This window comes from Mesoplodon mirus, assembly GCF_964341445.2.
Source record: "Mesoplodon mirus genome assembly, chromosome: 19".
Classification (NCBI taxonomy): Eukaryota; Metazoa; Chordata; class Mammalia; order Artiodactyla; family Ziphiidae; genus Mesoplodon; species Mesoplodon mirus.
This window is the reverse complement of record NC_138995.1, coordinates 57,056,964-57,075,714: the sequence shown is the minus strand read 5'-3', so window position 1 is coordinate 57,075,714 and position 18,751 is coordinate 57,056,964. Positions and strand designations below refer to the sequence as shown.

The 18,751-nt window shown below is 56.3% G+C and overlaps 1 protein-coding gene across 4 annotated transcripts; it reads right to left on the bottom strand.

Annotated features, from left to right (window-relative positions):
- Nucleotides 1-22: 22 nt before the first annotated feature.
- On the bottom strand, nt 23-16,786 carry NPAS1 (neuronal PAS domain protein 1). Of its 4 annotated transcripts, XM_082606009.1 has the most exons (12): nt 16,625-16,710; nt 15,368-15,550; nt 14,707-14,942; nt 7,974-8,047; nt 7,623-7,712; nt 5,430-5,604; nt 3,922-4,037; nt 3,562-3,719; nt 2,851-2,957; nt 2,252-2,399; nt 1,112-1,206; nt 23-575 (listed from the first exon to the last, which is right to left on the bottom strand). In XM_082606009.1, exons 2-12 carry the CDS (start codon nt 15,487-15,489, stop codon nt 112-114), a joined length of 1,785 nt encoding a protein of 594 aa, XP_082462135.1. In that variant the 5' UTR covers nt 15,490-15,550; nt 16,625-16,710; the 3' UTR covers nt 23-111. The 4 variants fall into 4 exon arrangements, with proteins under 4 accessions (XP_082462135.1, XP_082462133.1, XP_082462134.1 ...); XM_082606007.1 differs by lacking the exon at nt 15,368-15,550 and having other exon boundaries at nt 14,707-15,136; nt 16,625-16,786; XM_082606010.1 differs by lacking the exon at nt 15,368-15,550 and having other exon boundaries at nt 489-575; nt 2,252-2,352; nt 14,707-15,136; nt 16,625-16,786.
- Nucleotides 16,787-18,751: the final 1,965 nt, after the last annotated feature.

The following is an 18,751-nucleotide window of genomic DNA, read 5'->3' as shown; positions in this document are numbered from 1 at the left end:
GACCCCAGAGAGGAGCCACAGAGCGGGAGCAGGCGTTTAATTCACTGGGGCTGAGAGCCCTGGTCCCCACCCATCCCCCAGGTCCGGCCACGTGGGGGGCTGTTCCAGTCCTCAGTCCCCCTTCCGCTGCACCCTGGTGCCCAGGGGCCCCGGGTAGGGCAGGCCCAGCGCGGGGTAGAAGGCCTCGGGGAGGGGGGGGCCTGGGCCCAGCCTCTGCAGGTGCGGGTACACGAGGCCCAGCTCAGCAGGGCCGTAGCGGATTGTGCCAGGCGCGCACAGGCCCCGCACCACGGGGGGCAGGAAGCCAGTGTGCAGGAGGGAAGGTGGGGGGTCCCCAGGAGGCGCCAGGCCCCACGGCCCCACCAGGTCCTGCTTCAGGGCCCCAGCCCGGATGACCGACGTGAACTCGGGCCTCGTTGGGGCCAGGTGGCCAGACGGCTCCTCATCCCCACTGTCCTCCGGGTCTTCAGTCTCCCCCGGGCCGGGCTCCACTTTGATGGGTTTGCCCCGGGGCTGGGGGGCCTTGTCCTCCTGCGGGGGGACGGCCTGCTTTCCTTCCACTGGAGGCTCTGACACTGCAAGAGGAAGATTCTGAAGGGCTCCGTGTGTGCGTGTCCCCAGCCCTCAGCCTTCCCATCTGTGGAATAGAGCGGCGCCCCGTGGTCAAGACCCGTGGATCTCTGCTGGAGGGGTTTGGTCCCCTTAGGGGACACTTGGCAAAGTCTGGAGGCATTTTTGGTTGTCACAGCTGGGGAGGAGGATACTCCTGGATTCTAGTGGGTAGAAGTCAGGCATGCTGCTAAATGCCCTACAATGCATGGGACGGCCACCACCACAAAGCGTGACCATGCCCCAGATGTCAGAGGCTCTGGTCTGGACGCAGGCTGTCCAACAGGACTTCTTCGAGGCTGGAAGGAAGTTCCATATCTGCACTGGCCACCTATGGCCACCAAGCTCTTCAAACATGGCGAGTACAACTAAGGAAATGGAATTTTAATTTTAATCTTACTGTAAATAGCCACATGTGAAGCTAGTGGCTTCCGCACCAGACAGCACAGGTCCCAGAGGCCACTCGGAGCCTCCCAGGGGCTGGGGTGGGAGGTGAGCTCACCTGTGGGTGCTGGCTCCGGGCTGGACGTGTCCTCATGGGCCACGCTGGCCGGAAGCTGGAAGGCGTCCAGAGGTATCTGGCCCCCCTCGGCTTGACTGGGACAAGACAGATGGGATTGGGAGCTTGAGTCCCGGGCCACCCAGCCTTTGGTGAGGGGAGACTCCCTCCTGCCTGCCAGTCTTGTGAGTGTAGACTTCCCCTCCCCCTCTGAGTGTAGACACTTCCCCCCACCCCCGCCCGAGGCACTTAGGACTCATCACTGGACCCCAAACTCCAAGTTGGCTTCTAGCCCAGCTTGGCCCAGTCTCCCGAGGCCAAACCTTTGCAGCCCGTGGCTGCTTGGATGTCACCACCTAAGTGTCCCCCGGGTACCTCATGCTCATCTGACCTCAGCATCTTTCTTCCAAACCTGCTGCTCCTCTCAGAGGCTCAGACCCAGGCCCCGCAAAGCCAGAGATGGCCAGATGGCCGCCTCCCCTCCTCCACCTGCGCTGCCTGGCGTTTCCCAGGACCTGCCCCTGGCCTCCCAGTCCCTGTCTTGTCCCACAGACCTCCCTCTACATGGCAGCCAGAGTGGTCTTTCCAAGAAGCAGATTTGACTGACTCCAGCCCTAAACCCTTCCAGGGCTCCCCAGTGCCCCCACCACCATCCTAAGCTTCGTCTCTCGAGACTCTATACTCCAGCCCAGAGCACCCCCTGTAGTTCCTCGGACGGGTCCGGCTGTGACCCTGAGCCTTTGCCTGTGCTGGGCCTCGGCCTGGAACGTCCTTCCCTCCTCCAGCTTCTTCCCATCATCTGCTCTGCTCTGTGGTGGCCCTCCCCTGGTAAGAGCCTGCCATGGCTCCCCAGTGCCCCAGAAGCACCCTGGGCCTGAGGCCACTTCATATTTGCCTCTTTCTCCCTGGAAGCGCTTGTCACTCCGCCACCCACCCCTGGCCTCCTGCAAGCTCATTCCTCCTCCAGGCCTTTACTCTCACTGGACCCTGTTCCCCTTCATGTTTTCACCACCACTGCCTACATCTGTCCTTTTCTAGAAGCCCTCCCTGAAGAGCCCCCACCCGAAGGTGGGGAGAGCTGGCAGAATCTTCTGGAGGGAGTTCTGAGCTCCCCGTGGGAGAGGAGAGGGGCGCAACCCTCACCTGAGCACGTAGCTGACCCAGAGCACATGGCGCTCTCCAGGGCTCTTCCCGCTCATGGCCACGGTGGCCACGGACTGCAGCCACACGAAGCCCCCGGCGCGCTGCAGCCAACGGTAGTAACCGGTCATCACCTGGCCCTTGTCCAGCACTGGGCCCAGCCCAGGGACCGGAGACACCGGAAGGGATGGGGTAGGGGCGGGATGAGGTGAGAGGGGCAGAGAGAGACAGGCAGTGGGAGAGAGGTGGACAGGGAGATGGGCAGAGAGGGGGCAACAGGGAAACAGGAAGGGTGAGACGGTGTGGAGAAGAGAAGGGCAAAGTACAGAGAGGGAGGCAGAGAGAGCCCGAGTCAGAAAGACGGAGCGGTAACCCGGCATCAAGCCTCCTGGATTTTGAAGGGTGGGTCAGAGCGACCCCACGGTTCCCCTTACTCCCCACGCCCCCATCCTGAGCCGTTGCTCAGAATCTCCTTGCTGCTCTTCCTGTGCTGAGTGGAGCCCCCAGAGGTGGCAGCAGGAGGGACTGTGGTCAGCCCAGGAGAAGGACTTCCAGGGAGTGGGACAGTGGGGGTGCTCAGGTCTGGGGTGAGGGGTCCTCACGGTCCAGGTGGCTTTGGCGGATCCTGGTTGCATCCTGTCCATGGACAAACTGGTAGCAGCTGCGGCCCACTAGCTCCGAGGGCCCCAGGTCCATGTGGTCGCTGACTCTGAGGGCAGGGGGCAACAGAGAGGAGGGAAGGGGTCCCAGACCATGGGGTGGGGAGAAAGAGGCAGGGTTGGCTCTGGAATCCCTCAGGGTCCAAACCCTGGCTCTGGAGTGCTCTGGGTCTCAGTTTTTCCCTCTGTAAAATGGGTGGGAGAATATTTAAAATAGTAGTGTCCCTCCTCTGGCAGCTATGGGCATTCAAGCAGATGGCACTCCTGGGTGGGGGGTGTCCCGGCCACTCCGGAGGCGCTTGGTGAGTGGAGACTATTTCGCTACTTAATTTCCCCCCACTGCGTGGTGAGGGAGAGTGGGTGAGAGATGAGAGGCCGGAGAGGCAGAGAGAAATAGGAGCAAGGAAGGGCGGAGCTCTGCAGAAGGGAGGGCCTGGGTCTCTCGGAATCGAGCACAGCCCCGCCTCCATCCCAGAGGCCCCGCCCTAGCCTCCGCCTTCACTCCCTCTTCCAGTTCGCCCTCCGCGGCTTTTCCTCCTCCCGCGGCTCCCCAGGGCCCCGCCCCCACCCCCGACCCCGAGCTCCTCTGACTTCCTGCCTACCCCCCTCTCCAGTGCGCCCCCATCCTCCCACCTCAGCCCCCAACCCCGGTACCTGCTCTCACAAGCAAGGATGGTGAGACCCAGGCTGAGTCGGAAGACGATCATGTGTCCGTGCAGCGGCAGCTCAGCCAGTGGGGCCGGGGGCAACGTGTGGCCAAGGGCCACAAGGCCCAGGGCGCGGGCCCGAAGGCGACCGGTCACATGGATGACCTAAAGGTGGCAGGCGCGATCGGAGGAGGGCAAGGCGGGGCCAGTGGGGCGGGAGGACCACAACCTGGCCACAGGGCCTGTCTCTGGCTGTCATCCCCAAGAACTGGGGCCCGTGGACAGAGCTGGCATGAATACAGGCGCTCTCCTCGGGCCAGGGAGGGGACCCGGGAGTCAGAGGCTGGGGCGGAGAGCTCACACCCACCTTGTACCCTGAGGCCTTGACGTGCAGCCCCCTCTTGGTGAGGGTGGATTTCATGCGGATGAAGAAGGAGCGCTCCTGGACGCGGGAGGAGGGGGGCACCTCGGTGGGGCTGGCCTCTGGGACGAAGAGTGAAGGAAGGTTATGGGGTCCTGAAGAGGACACACACGGGCCACCCCTGCCCTCTGCAGAGCTATCCAGACACAGGGTCATGGCCACAGTCACACAGACGCACCTACTGGTTCTACAAGCCCACTGACATCCTACATCAACCTCCCCTCCCAGCAGCACCCAGCCTGGTCTTTCTAAAGCTCAGATCTGACCCCATCCCTCCTCTGCCCTGAACCTGCCATGGCTCCCTAGTACCCTTGGGGGAAAGCCCAGCTCCTCCTCACCATGGCCTAAAACTTTGGCAAGAACTGCCTCCTCCTGACATCATCTCTAGCCACAACCTCCAGGTCTCAGATCAGACATGTCCTCCAGGAAGTCCTCCCTGACCCCCAGGCTGGGTCAGCTGCCCCTCTGGGGTCTCCTACCCCAGCCCTGCCCACTCTGGGTCATCACTGTCTGGGGACAGGGTCAGTCTCCCCCACTGGACTGTGAGCCCCGGGAGGGTGGGGCTGGGGCTCTTGTCACCACTGTGTCCCCAGCCCTGCCCAACAGAGGGCTGAGCACAGAGTGGGGGCTTGGGCTATAGCAACAAATAAGCCACACAAATACAGATTATTCTATAAACCCTGTGGAATTGTCTTATAAATATGCTCACACTCAGATGACCCTGTGCCTCAAACTGAGGTGTAACTATAATCACGCTCCCTAACAGACCCACACGTGTCACAAACATCTCGCCAAGCTTGCAAGTACTGCTGATAGTTCAGATGGTTTGGGTATTAAGCAAACCCCATATAAGAAAAGCCTATTTATGAGAACGATAACCGCAGTCCCCCAATATCTCAGAGCTAAAAGGGTAATCTCCAACACCCTCCCCAAAATGGAGTGGAATTTTCCACTGGAGAGAAGGACTAGAAGCACAGGCACTGGAGTCAGACAAGCCTGGGCTGGAGTCCAGCTCAATCACTTACAGCTGACCTGGGACACTTACCCTCTCTATGCGGTGCCCCAGGTTCCTCCTCTATAAAATGGAGATAGTCATAGCTCCTGCTTTGTGGGCTTGTGGTTAGGATTTAATAAAATCATGTACTTAAAGGCAGGGCACGTGTAAATGCCCAATAAGCACACGTTGTTATTATTTACCAAAGCCTGGTTCCATCTGTCACCCACAGGCACCCACCTCCACTCTGCAGCTAGAGGGGTCTTTCTAAAGTTCAAATCTTGGGGATCCAGGCAATCTTAGGGAGCCACGTTTCGCTACCTCAATTTAGACTCTGATTCATTTTACAAAAACTTGCTTGCAAAACTCTAACAAGAGTGTTTTTGTATAAAGGAGACATTGTACCCAGCATCCCCTAAGCTACCCTCAGGCCTCTTTCTTTGGGGATGCTGAGAATTACCGATCTCAGGGGTATCCGCAAGCGAGGAGGACGAGGAGGAGGAGGAGGAAGAGGAGGGGACGGAGGGCGGGGTGGGGGGCCCGGGGGTCGGGGCCCGCAACCCCAGTTGCTCCAACACCTCGGAGTGGTCCCCCGGATGAATGTAGTCGAAGAGGCTGCTGCCCGTCAGCTCCACCTGCCGGCGAAGGAGGGGGATGCAGGGGGCGGGTGAGGTGCGCGCGCAGTCACTCGCCCGCCTGTTCTGCCACAGGCTCACTCGCCTGCAAGCAGTGTGTGTTTTTATTAGAAAAAATATATATATATATATTTAAACCCTTTTAAAGGAGGATAAAAACTTAGGCACTTCCCGTGCCCTCCCACTTCAAACCCAGAGATTATTAAGGATTTTCTGCCCCTGCCTACAGTATAAAGAAGCTGTGTATGTGGTTGGGATGGGGGTGTCGTAAGCCTTCATATACGCAGCTCTTGCTTACTCACTCACCCCCATACAGCAAACAACTGCGCCCTGAAATGACTCACAGGATGGAAATCAGGACACAAGCAGTGGAATGGCTTTCAAACTCTTTAAAGAGTTAGAACCTTTTAATTAGACAGACTTTTACATTCAATTCATCCCTCAAATCTCTCACAGTAGTCCCCTTATCTCCACACCTCCCCAGTCCCCGCACCCATCTTCTCCCTGCTGTGTTTCTGTCCCAGCGTCCTCACTGGTCTTCTGGCCTTCAGTCCCCATGTACATACCTCTCCCTAAGTTACTCCCCTGACCATGGCCCTCCTCTCAGAAGCCTCCCATGGGACTTCCCTGGTGGTGCAGTGGTTAAGAATCTGCCTGCCAATGCAGGGGATACGGGTTCGAGCCCGGGTCCTGGAAGATCCCACATGCCGTGGAGCAACTAAGCCCGTGCGCCACAACTACTGAGCCTGCCGCTCTAGAGCCCGCGAGCCACAACTACTGAGCCCATGTACCACAACTACTGAAGCCTGCGCCCTTAGAGCCTGTGCTCTGCAACAAGTGAAGCCACCTCAATGAGAAGGCTGCGCACCGCAACGAAGAGTATCCCGCTCACCACGACTAGAGAAAGCCCGTGCGCAGCTACGGAAAGCCAATGCAGCCAAAAATAAAAATAAATTTAAAAATTAAAAAAAAAAAGAAAAGAGGGGCTTCCCTGGTGGCTCAGTGGTTGAGAGTCTGCCTGCCGATGCAGGGGACACGGGTTCGTGTCCCGGTCCGGGAGGATCCCACATGCCGCGGAGCGGCTGGGCCCGTGAGCCATGGCCGCTGAGCCTGCACATCTGGAGCCTGTGCTCCGCAACGAGAGAGGCCACAACAATGAGAGGCCCGCGTACCGCAAAAGAAAAGAAAAGAAAAGAAACCTCCCATGGATCCCACTGACCCTGGGCTTGGGGTCACATGCTTCCCTCTATCCCTCATTAAACACCCCCCCACACACACACACACCAGCTTTGAGCCTTTCCCCCCACTCTTCCTCCCTCCCTTCCTCTTGTCCATATTCTCCCTTCAGGGTCTTCCTCCTCCAGGAACCTCCAACAACTCACTGAAGAGCTGCTCACGAAGGCCAAATACCAATGCACTGAATTTCCTAAATTACCATTTGTCAAAATCTTTGTAAAAATGATAAAAGTTGACAGCAATTTGTACTGATTGGATTGGCAAGGCCTAAGGTGCTGCAAGGAGCCACGACTCCAGGGGTGGGGGCTTTTGGCTTCTCTTTGCCCTCCTTTTACCCTTCAGCCACCAGCTGCAGGAGCTGGAACAGAAACAGTGGGTTGAAATAAAGGCAAAATGAAAACTAGTCAACTAAAATGCCACAGAAAATCTTCCAAGCTGGAAAACCCAAACCCTTCCAATACGAATTGCTGTAATCCTTTAAAAGTGTTAAGAATAAACAAGTTTTGGTAAATACGGTACAGTTGGCAACCACTCATAGGCAAATTTATCTTTCTGCTATTTTGCTTTCTCCAAATCGACCTCTTACTTTAATAACCCTTCTCTGCCTGGGAGGAGGAGCCATGTTAGGTGCCATGTGGGGTTCCAAGGAACATACTTTGGGGACCAAAGATCCAGTCCTTTTTTTTTTTTTTCATGCTGGGATGGTGAGGCCAGGAGAGAGGAGGGCCGGCAAGGGAGATGGCAGCTGAGCCAGGCCAGGCAGGCTGCTGCGGGCCCCTTACCTGTGAGAGACCCAGATAAATGGAGACTGTCTCTGAGATGTAGAGGAACTTCCCTTCCTGGTTCAAGGCAAACACGAAGCCGTCCAGGGACTAGAGTGGGGAGAGACGGGGTCGGGGAGAGGAGGGCCTGGCATCTGTAAGAGGTTCTGAAATCTGGATCTCCGCCTGGGATGGATTATTCTGGGGTAAAGCGCTTCAGTAGCCCTGGGGGGAGCAGGAGGGGGAGCCTGAGCATTCTGCCTCCCAGTTCTGGGGCTCCCCGAAGGGACCGATGCTGGAGAAAAGGGTGCGGTTCTCCCGAGACGGCCACCAGGTGGCAGCAAGGAGCAGCAGGCAGGGAAGGGGCCTCACCTGCAGGATGTGTCCTCCCAGGTGCTGCTCGAAGACTTCGGAGACCAGCGCCACAGGGCCCCTGCGGCCTGGGGCTGGAGAAAGAGGGAGGGGTGAGGCCAGGGCCTGTTGGCCCTATGAAGAATCGAATAGGTGGTGTGAAATAAAGAAGCATGGGGGGTTTCCCTGGTGGCGCAGTCGTTAAGAATCCGCCTGCCAATGCAGGGGACACATGTTTGAGCTGCGGAGCAAATAAGCCCGTGCTCCACAACTACTGAGCCTGCGCTCTAGAGCCCGCGAGCCACAACTATTGAGCCCATGTACCACAACTACTGAAGCCTGCGCCCTTAGAGCCTGTGCTCTGCAACAATAGAAGACACTGCAATGAGAAGCCCATGCACCGCAACGAAGACTAGCCCCCGCTTGCCGCAACCGAAGAAAGCCCGCGTGCAGCAACAGAAACCCAACGCAGCCAAAATATTTAAAATAAATAAATAAATAAAAGAAGCATGGGGTAAGGCCTGTTGAAGGAGGGGGTGTTTGAGCTCAGACCTGAAGGGTGAGAAGGAGGCAGATAGGAGACAGGAAAGGAGAGAGACAGAGAGACAGAGAAAGAGACATTGAGAGACAAAGACAGACAAATAGATGGACAGAGAGATATAAGGAAATAGAGAAAGAAATAAGGGCATTACAACTCAACAACAAAAGGATGAACAACGCAATTCAAAAATGCGCAAAGGGTTTGAACAGATATTCTTCCAAAGAAGATGCACAAATGGCCGATAAACACATGAAAAGATGTTCAACCTCATTAGTCATTAGCAAAATGCAAATCAAAACCACAATGAGAGATCACTTCACACCCGCTAGGATGGTTCGAATTTTTTTAAAAAAATAGAAAATAAGTGTTGGCGAGGTTGTGGGGAAATTGGAACCCCCGTGCATTGCTGGTGAGAATGTGAAACGATGTGCCACTCTGGAAAATAGTTTGGCAATTCCTCAATAAGTCAAACATAGAATTACCATATAACCCAGCAATTCCACTCCTAGGTATACACCCCAAAGAATTGAAAACAGGTGCTCTAACAAATACTTGTACATGAATGTTCATAGCAGCATTACTCCTAATAGCCAAAAGGTGGAAACAACCCAAATGTCCATTAACTGATGAATGGATAAATAAAATGTGCTATATTCATAGAATGGAAGATTATTCATCCATAAAAAGAAATGGAGTACCGATCCATGCTACGACGTGAATGAACTTTGAAAACATTATGCTAAGTGAAAGAAGCTGAACACAGAGGCTACACAGTGTAGGATTCAATTTATATGAAACGTTCAGAAGAGGCAAATCCAGAGATGGAAAGCAGATCAGTGGTTGCCAGGGGCTGGGGGAAGGGGCAGGAGGAATGGGGAGGGACTGCTAATGGGACAGGGCTTTTGGAGGGTGATGAAAATGTTTTGGAACTAGATAGAAGTGCTGGTTGCACAACACTGTGAATGTGCTAAGTGCCACCGAATTGCACACTGTAAAATGGTGACTTTCATGTTATATAAATTTTACCCTAATAAAATTTTTTTAAAAAGAGAGAGGGGTAGAGACATATATAGACATAGAGAAACTGAGACAGAGATAGGTAAAGACAGACAGACATAAAGAGATGGAGGGACAGAGGGAAAGAGATGCACAGAGACAGATACAGAGAAAGTGGCAGGAAGACAGAGATGACGAAGTAGACGGAGACAGAGACACAGGCCGACCCATCCCCCGCAGTGAGGAGCAGAAGGCGCCAGACATCCATGCTGGGCGTGGGCGGAGGCCCTGTGTTCCTGGACTCTGTTCCCACCCAGAATGCCCTCCCTGACCCTGCAGAGAACGACCCCCGCAAGGGGTCCGTGCCCAGATTGGGGAGCCAGTGACCTCGAGGGTCGCCAAGCACCTGGCTCCTGCAGGGCTGAGGGTCCAGTTCTGGTGTTAAGTCCCAGGACTGTTCCTCCCTGGCTGTGTGCCCTGGGACCAGTGCCTTCACTTCTCTGTGCCTCAGTTTCCTCCTCTGTCAGGTGGGTTTGACAAGCGAGCTGATCTCACAGGGGTGTTGAGCATTCAGTTGGCTTAGGGGACTGAAAGGGCCTACCAGGCGCCCGCATGCAGCAGGTGCTCTGAAACAGAGCTGGGATCAGTATTAATAGCGTGATTACTATTGTTATTTCCAGACCATCAAAACACCAGGCGGCGAAACGCCGTCCCCTCCCCACCAATCAGGACGCAGCTCCCAAGCCCCGCCCCCAGCCCCTTAATGTTTGGTCACGCCTCCTCTCCCAGGAGCACCCCCAACATCCCCACGGCTGTTCACACCCTTTTTCCACCCCCGCCTGGAACTCCAGGAACAATAACTGGGGGGTGGGGTGATGGGGACCCCTCCCCCGAGATGCAGCGGGAACCAGCCGGGTGACAGGCGGGAACAATGCCGCCTGCTAATTGTCGCAATTTTCCCCTGTCATTTTTGCTAATTCCTTCATTTTCCCTCTCACAGGATCAGCCCAGGTCAGACTGAACGGCTGCAATTAACAGCCTTAATGGGCACGTCGGGAGGGGGGTGTGTATAGGGGGAGGGCTCAGCCACTTGCTGTTCCCCCATCCTTTCCCCGGCCTCTGTCCGCATCCCTGACTGATGTGTCTTATTACCCCCGGCCTCGCCCTGCCCCAAATCCACCAACTCCCTGACTCCTCTCTCTGTGTTCCCTCCTCTCTCCCACAAATACCTCAGCTCCTGTGTCCCAGATTCAGCTGTGGGCGCTTCCCTACTCTCAGATCTGGCCCCTCCTCACATCCGGAGACCAACCATCATTCGCTCATTCAACAAACATTTGCTGAGTTTCTTATCAGAGCCTGCCTCTGCTGGAACAAAACTGTCCCAGTTGTCATCTTCCCCCACACACAGAGGGGGCGCTGAGGGGCCGAGGGGAGAAGCCAAGACTTCTCCCAGGGGTCCCCCTCCACCTCCCATTCTCAACTGCCCTGAGGAATTTGCTGCCCTGGGCTAGGGCAACTAATGAAGGGCTGGGACTTCATTAGCTTTGGGAGAGAGGGAGCCCCCTGCCATAATCAGAGTGCCTTGCTCCCTGGGAGCAGGCCTGAGGACTGGAGTGGGTGCATTTCTGCCTGTACTTTCCTCAACTGCATCTGTGAAATGGGTCTAGGGCTGGAGCTGAATGGGTTCATGCGTGCAAATGGCACACAGTAGGTGAGTCCTGCACTATTCTTCTTAGAATAAGCTCTACTTCGGGCACCTCTACCTTTTGGGGAGGCTTCCTTACCATCCACCTTGACCCTCACTTTCTCCCACACCTTCACCCATATTCTGCAAGTCCTGAGGCTGGACCCTCACTGCATCACCTGAATCCGACCACCTCTCACCCCACTGCCCCCACCCTGGTCTAGCTGCCCCACCTCCCGCCTGGACGACTGCACTTGCCTCCTCACTGGGCTCCCAGCTTCTGCCCTCACATCCACCACCTCTGTGACTCCCATCTCACTCGGGGTAACAGCCAAAGTCCTCACCATGGCCTGAGAGGCCCTGCAGGACCTGGCCCCTGACCTGCTGACCACTTCCTGCCTCACTTACTCCTCTCTGGAGCCCCTGACCTCACAACTGTGGCCTGCATCTAGCAAGCTGATTGCTGCCTGCCTCAGGCCCTTTGCACTTGCTGTTCCCTCTGCCTGGAAAACTCTCCTTCCAGCTTTTCTCCTAGCTTTTTTTCCCTCACCTCCTTCCAGTCTCAGCTCAAAGGTCACTTACTCAGAGAGGCCGTGCCTGACCTGTGAGTTGTGATGTCCCCCTCCTCTTCTCACGCAGTTCTATAGTCACCCAAGAAATATTTAGTGACCCCTTACTCTGCCCCAGGCACTATTCTAGGCTCAGCACACAAGGTGCTGTAGGGGGGAAACACAATAAACAACAGAAATAAAAAATATATAGTATTAGATGGTGATTAGTACTATGGAAAGAAATAAGGCAGGAAAGGAAGATAGGACATGCTGGGAGCAGGGGGTTGTCTTTTTTTTTTTTAAGCACCTACTATATGCCACGTGCTATTCTCTCTCTCTCTTTTTTTAAAGTCTTTATTGAATTTGCCACAATATTGCTTCTGTTTTATATTTTGTTTTTTTTGGCCCTGGGCATGTGGGATCTTAGCTCCCTGACCAGGGATCGAACCTGCACCCCCTACACTGGAGGGCGAAGTCTTAACCACTGGACCACCAGGGAAGTCCCAGGGTTGTCATTTTTAATAGAGTGGTCAGGGAAGGCTTGACTGAAAAGCCCACATTCTAAGGGAAGGGAGTTCCTGGTGGAAGTCCAGCAAATGCAAAGGTCCTGAGGTGGGAACAGGCTTCTCTGAACAGCAAGGTGGCTCATGTGGGGGAGGGGGTTGAAGAGGCCAGAGGGGTAGAAAGGTGATATCAGGGAGGTGGGGGGCAAGGGACCTACCATGTCAGGTGTGTAGGCCCACCTTTGAGGGAAGGGACTTTGTCCTGTTCCCTGCTGTGTCCCCAGCACCTAAAACGGTGCCTGGCACAGGGAAGGTATTCATTGGGCATTTGTTGAATGAATGACAAACACTGATAGGAGATCAAGGCTGTCTCCTCCCCAGACTTAGAGCCCCCTGGCTAGACTTCAACATCTGTCATCCCATTTCACAGATGGTAGAGTAAGGCCCAGAGAGAGGCCGAGACCTGCAACATAGGACCCATCCCTGGAGACCCACAAGCATGCCAAGGATGGTGGTTGAGAAGGTGGGCTCTGGAGCCAGGCCACTTGAGTCTGAATCTCAGCTGGGCCCCTTCTCAGCTGTGTGACCTTGGGCAGAGCTTCACCTCTCTGGGTCTCAGTTTTCCCCTTTTATAAAATGGGAACATAGCATTGCCTCCCTCCGAAGATTTTTGAGAGGATTAGCAAGTGAATTTGGATGCAGCACTCAACACCGTGTCTGACTGGTATGTTACTGCTGTTACTTTTGAGGAGAACACGGGAGCCCCCTCCTTTACAGAGAGCTTGAGGCACAATGCTTTGCTCTCTGACGGCAGCTAAGTCACTGTCCTCAGTTTTCCCATCTGAACTATCGAAGCAGGTGCTTGGCCTCTTGTTGGGGACCCGGGAGAGCAGGAGATGCTCCGAATTTCTTAATTTTGTGGGTACAGGGGGAGTCCACGCAGTTCCTCCCCCGCGCACAGTCCTGCCCCTCCCCCTTCCCACGAACAGGCAGGGAGGTTGCTGAGGTCAGTGGTCTTGAATTAGCCATCCCGGCAAGCACGGATGGGGGAGGCCGGACGCCGGTGAGGCTCTCTCAGCGTCTTCCCCCTTTCTCTTCCCGGGGCTTGGGGACAATAGACAAGATGTTTATCCCCCGCCGGCGCACATGTTGTTCGCGGTAATGACAGTAATCAGCGGCGCTAATGCCGCATTCTCTCCGCGCCAGTCAATTCGCCTAATTACCGCCTGGGAAGCCGGATTATTTAAATTTAAATGGTGATTTATTGCGAGTTTAATCAATGCTATTTTCTCTCCCCCCTCCCCCCTGAGACCAGGGCAGGAGGGGAATTGGAGCCCCTCCAACCCCACCTTAAGGACAACCCTTCTTGCGGGGGGGGGAAGTAGCCTAGGGTGCCCTGTCCCTGTCACCTGCGACCTCAGATGAAGACAATTCGCTCTCTTCTCGTAATGAGTAAAGAAATAAAACATAAAATAGAAGTAATAACAATAACATAACACTTCTATATAATGAAGTCTGAATAATAATGAAAGTAGATATCTATCTATCTATATATATCTGTGTTTTACATATTCTATATTTTAACATATTACTGATTGCATTTCGTTATTGTGTCTTGGCCAGTAGGATGTCAGCCTGTCCAGGGCAGGCACTTTTATGCAGTTTGTTTCCTGCTGGATCTCCAGGGCTCAGAACCGTAGCAGGCATACAGTAGCTGCTCAATAAACCTGCAGGTAACCATTGATAACAGTGCTTGCTAGACATTGATCGTTTACTCTGTGCCAGGTGTGTTTAGGGTTTTTACACATATACATATCACCTGGTAGATCTTCTTCTCTTCTCAGCCCTGCGGGTGGGGGAGGGGCTTCATCATGATTCCCATTTCACAAGTGAGACACAGAGAGGTGAGGCGACCTGCCCAGGGTCACAACGGTGGGGAGTGGCTGAGTGGGGACAGGGACCCCCGTCTTTCTGAAGCTCGCCATCTTACCTGCCATATTATCCTGTCTCCTTCCCGCATCCCAAACTGGGAATTCAGACTCTAGAGGTTCCCTCTGGGGTCCCTCAGGTCTGAGTGCGGGAGTTTCCTGCCCATTAGTGGATAGGAGGCCCAGGCTGGGTCCCCCCTGTCACGCCCATGGCGCTGTGATATTCTCCTTTGTGATAATAATGATTCATTTTCCCTGATAACAATAATAGCATTAACTGGTGGTATGATCCAGTGTGGCCAGGCCTGTGATTAGGCCAGAGTTCATGAAATCGTCCCTACCTGGTGAGCCCGTTTTAGAGATGAATAAACTGAGGCTTGGACAGTAGAAGCCGCCTGATAGGAACACACAAAAGGTCTGACTCCAAATCCTGTACTCCCTCCGGGTGCAGGAGCTGGGCGAAAGCTGGCGCGCACCCTCAGATAACGGGTGCCCTGCACCGGGGGAGCGTGCCTGGACCCCCACCCCCACCCCCGCGCATGCGCACTCACCTAGGCCAGCCTGAGGCCCCGCGGACCTCAACCCCCAGGGTGGCGCCCCGAGAGCGGCGAAGCGGCGCAGGCGGAGGTAGGTGACGCTGAGGCGCACGATGGACGCCTTGTCCAGCTGGCTGGAGATGGCTCCGGGCAGCGGGAGTAGCTTGGCCAGCTCGAAGAACTCCAGGTTCTCCTTTCCGCGCCGCGAGCGCGCCGCGTTACGGGACTTCTCCTTGCGCTGCGCCTGCAGGCTGGGCGGGCGGCGCGGAGGGAGCGTCAGCGGGGCCCGGAGACTCAGGGGTCTGGGGTTGGGGGACGAGCCTCGCCTCTTGGGGCCCCGGGAACGGGACGGGATGTTGAAAGTTGATTCAACACTCCGGAGGTGGGGCAGAGCCTGAGTGTGACTTCTACACCCCGCCGTGGAGCAGAACCTGGGGTGTAAATTCTGAGGGAAGGAGGAGGAAGAGGAGAGAAGAATGTTGGGTAGGAATTCCGAGGAAGGGGGCTAGGAACAGAACGCCAGGTGTGTGGGGTGGGTGTTACAGAACAACAACAGTTGAGCAACTCCGGGTAAGAAATTCTGGCCCGAGGGGGCGGGGCAGAAGGTGAGTGTGAATCCTCCCGGGACACCGCCTTGGGGGCGGGGCCACAGCCCGAGGGGCGGAGCTTTGCTCACCAGGGACCGGGCGGGGTCTTGACCACGAACCCCGGCAGAAAGTCCCAAGGGACGCTGCCGCCGCGACCTCCCCCGCACCTGACCTCGCCTCCACCGCCACTGCTGGGGTAGGGGGCCGCCATCTCCGCGGAGACCCGCTCAGGCGGGCTCAGAGCAGCCTGCGGAACTCGAGAGCCGCGTCTCCTGCAGCGGGAAGGAGGGGGAGGCAGCGCTCAGCGCCCGAGGGGGCAAGTGGGGCACCTGCTAGGGAAACCGAGGTCCGCGTGGGGCGCAGGGTCCCAGCAAGGAGCTGCGGCTAGATGCTGCCTCAGTTTCCCCTCCCTGGGGGCCCCGCTACACAGTCTGCAGCTCTCACCGCGCCGGGCTCTGGGAGAAGCTCAGGACGAGGACGTGCCCCGCCGCCGCCTCCCCCGCGCCGCCCGCTAGAGCGCCCGCCTCACGCCCGCGCCGGGCCGGCTCCCGCATACCAATAGGCGCACGCGGCGCGCATACGGATCCGACCGGCCCGCGCGCTGCGTGCCAAGCATGCCCAAGCCAGGCGGGGGGCGGGCGCCTCGCCGGGGCCAGGGAGCCCCCGGCTGCAGCCCCCAGAGCCCTCTGCCCCGGGGAATCCGCCCCCAGAAGCCCATCCCAGGAGTCCGGTTCCTTGCATCTGCCGTGCGCCTATTTCCCGGGCTGGGCTAAGGAGGTAGGGGGGACAGAGACCAGGGACCCCACCCTATGCTCTGCCCAAGGATCACCCCCAGCCCCTCGAGGTGATGCCACGTGTCCAGGCAGCCAAATCTCCGCAACCACAACTTCCTCCCTGAAGGCCCGGACGTGCGAGCCTCAACCCCAGATGCAGTGGCCAGAGCCTCAGCCCGAGGACGCCCCCAGGATGGACCAGACACTCGGGGCCCAAGTGTCCTAGTTTCCAGATCCCCCAGAACAAGGAACGTGTTGAATTAGGTCTTCATTCCTCCAGGACTAGGCATTCAGGATCCACCCCCGCTCCCCATATCCACACCGTCCCCAAGCCTCCCCAACCAAGTGTCCCGATGCCCTAGACCTTGGCGTCCAGATCCCCCAGCCCCCTATTTCTCCAGGACCCAACATCTGTGCGCCCCCTCCCTCAGCCTCGGGATACAGGCGTTCCGATGCCCTAGCTCCCAGCACACTGGAGTTCCGGTCCCCTTTTCCTCCAGGACCCAGGAGTTCCCTGTCCTCTCATGCCAGCCCCCAAGCGTTCCCTTCCCGCAGTACCCACAGCCTCTTTACCTGGCCACGGGTCAGGCTCCGGGCACGGCGTGGGGCCGGCCGGGCGGCGCAGCAGAGGAGCGGCCCCATAGACCCCGGGGCGGGCCGGGCTCGGCGAGTCGCGCGGGCTGTGGCGCTAGGCTCTCAGCGCCCACCGAGGCCTCGCAGACTTCGAGATGCGGGGACAGCGCTGGCGGGCGGGGGCGGGGCCTGCTGGAGCCACGCCCACAGACTCCGCCCTTGGGTCCAGCCCAGCTCCAGCCACTCTGGCCTTTTCCGTGGTAGGGGGTTCCAAGCAAGGGAGTCCCGGGCTGCTCTGATGTCCGAGTCCCCTCACCCCACCAGAACGAGAACGTCGAAGTCAGCTTCCCCACCCCGAGAGAAGAACACCAGAGTCCGGGCACCATCTCTATACCCCACTGGGAGGGACTATCATCCCATCTTCCCCAAGAGAACCCGGCACCCCAGCAGCCCCTCGGGATAAGGCGGGCACCTTGCACCTGAGTCTCTTTTAGGGGTGGAGACCCAGACGTCGGTGCCCCCTCCAGGGGCACAAATCCAGGTGTTAGAGACTCTTTTCCAGGAGAGAATTTAAGGGTGTCAGCAAGACTCCCTGGACAAGAAGGTGACCTTGCACCCAAGCTCTGCCCCCCTCCTTACAAGAGCAGGATTTGACAACTGGACCTCCCAGGGACTGGGACACAGGTATCCGAGGAACTTCAGAGACCAGGATCCTGGGGTCTTATACCCACCACTGCTCCCACGGGAACCCCGATATCAGAGCTTCCCATTAGACCATAAATGGGAACTAAGGAGTTATAGCACCTCCCACAGAGAACTGGGGACCCAGGTGACTGAGCCAGGCCTTTCCCACTCTGGTAGGAGATACTACACCTCTCTCTCCCAAGCCCCTTCAGCAGCCTGGCATGGGGGTTTCCAGGTGCTTAAGTGCTCCTAGGAGACCACAGTGCAACTAATGAAGGTGGGACAGGAGTCTTAGGAGAGGCAGGTGGGTGGAGGCTGGCAGAGAGCAAGAGTTCCTCTGTCTGGTTGGATAGAGGAACCAAGGCACACACCTCTGAACCCTCATGTGCACTGGCTGATGGGAACACTCTTCAAGTGGCTCTGGATAACCACACTGAACAACTTGGGAGCTAATCTTTTATGTTCTGCTAATTTTTTTTCCCCACAGCAAGGTTCTGAGCTGGGCTCTATTACTAAGCCCATTTTACTAGGAAAACTGAGGCATAGGGCTTCCCTCGTGGTGCAGTGGTTGAGAGTCTGCCTGCCGATGCAGGGGACACGGGTTCGTGCCCCGGTCCGGGAAGATCCCACATGCCGTGGAGTGGCTGGGCCCATGAGCCATGGCCGCTGAGCCTGCGCATCCGGAGCCTGTGCTCCACAACGGGAGAGGCCACAACAGTGAGAGGCCCGCGTACCGCAAAAAAAAAAAAAAAAAAAAAAAAAAAAAAAAAAAAAAAAACCACACACACACACACACACAAAACTGAGGCATAGAGAGACTAGATAGCCTGTTGGTGATGGTCTGTCAGCTAATAATATTTTCCTGTTTCTTCCCAGAGAGACTTGTTAGGGTATCAGGGTAAGGGATTCAAGCTCAGAGCACTGGCTCTTAACTCCTGATGCTACTTCCTGGCTGTGTGACCTGGGCAGGTGCCATGCCAGGCCTTGAGAAGTGCACTCATACTATACAATTTATGATCACACACACACACACACACACACACACACAGATCTTGTTGAGGTTAAGAGCCTAATTTCTGGGGTTCAGACTGCAGCTCTACCTCTTACTGCTGTGTGACTTTGGACAAGTAACTTCACCACTCTGGGCCTTCTCCCTTGTAAATCAGGGATAATTTCATTTTAGTACCCACCTCCTAGCATCATTGTGAGCATTAAATAAGTTCAGCCAGCAGTTCTCAAAGTGTGACCTGGGCACTGGTTCCTGAGACCATCTCAGGGGGTCCGCGAGGTCAAATTTTCATACCGAGACATTTTCTGCCTTTTTCACTTCATTCTCCCATGAGTGCCAGGTGGGGTTTTCCAGAAGCTGCATGGCATGTGATATCACAGCAGATTGCATGCAGAAGCAGCCAGGAGGATCCAACTGTCTTCTGTTATGCTGGA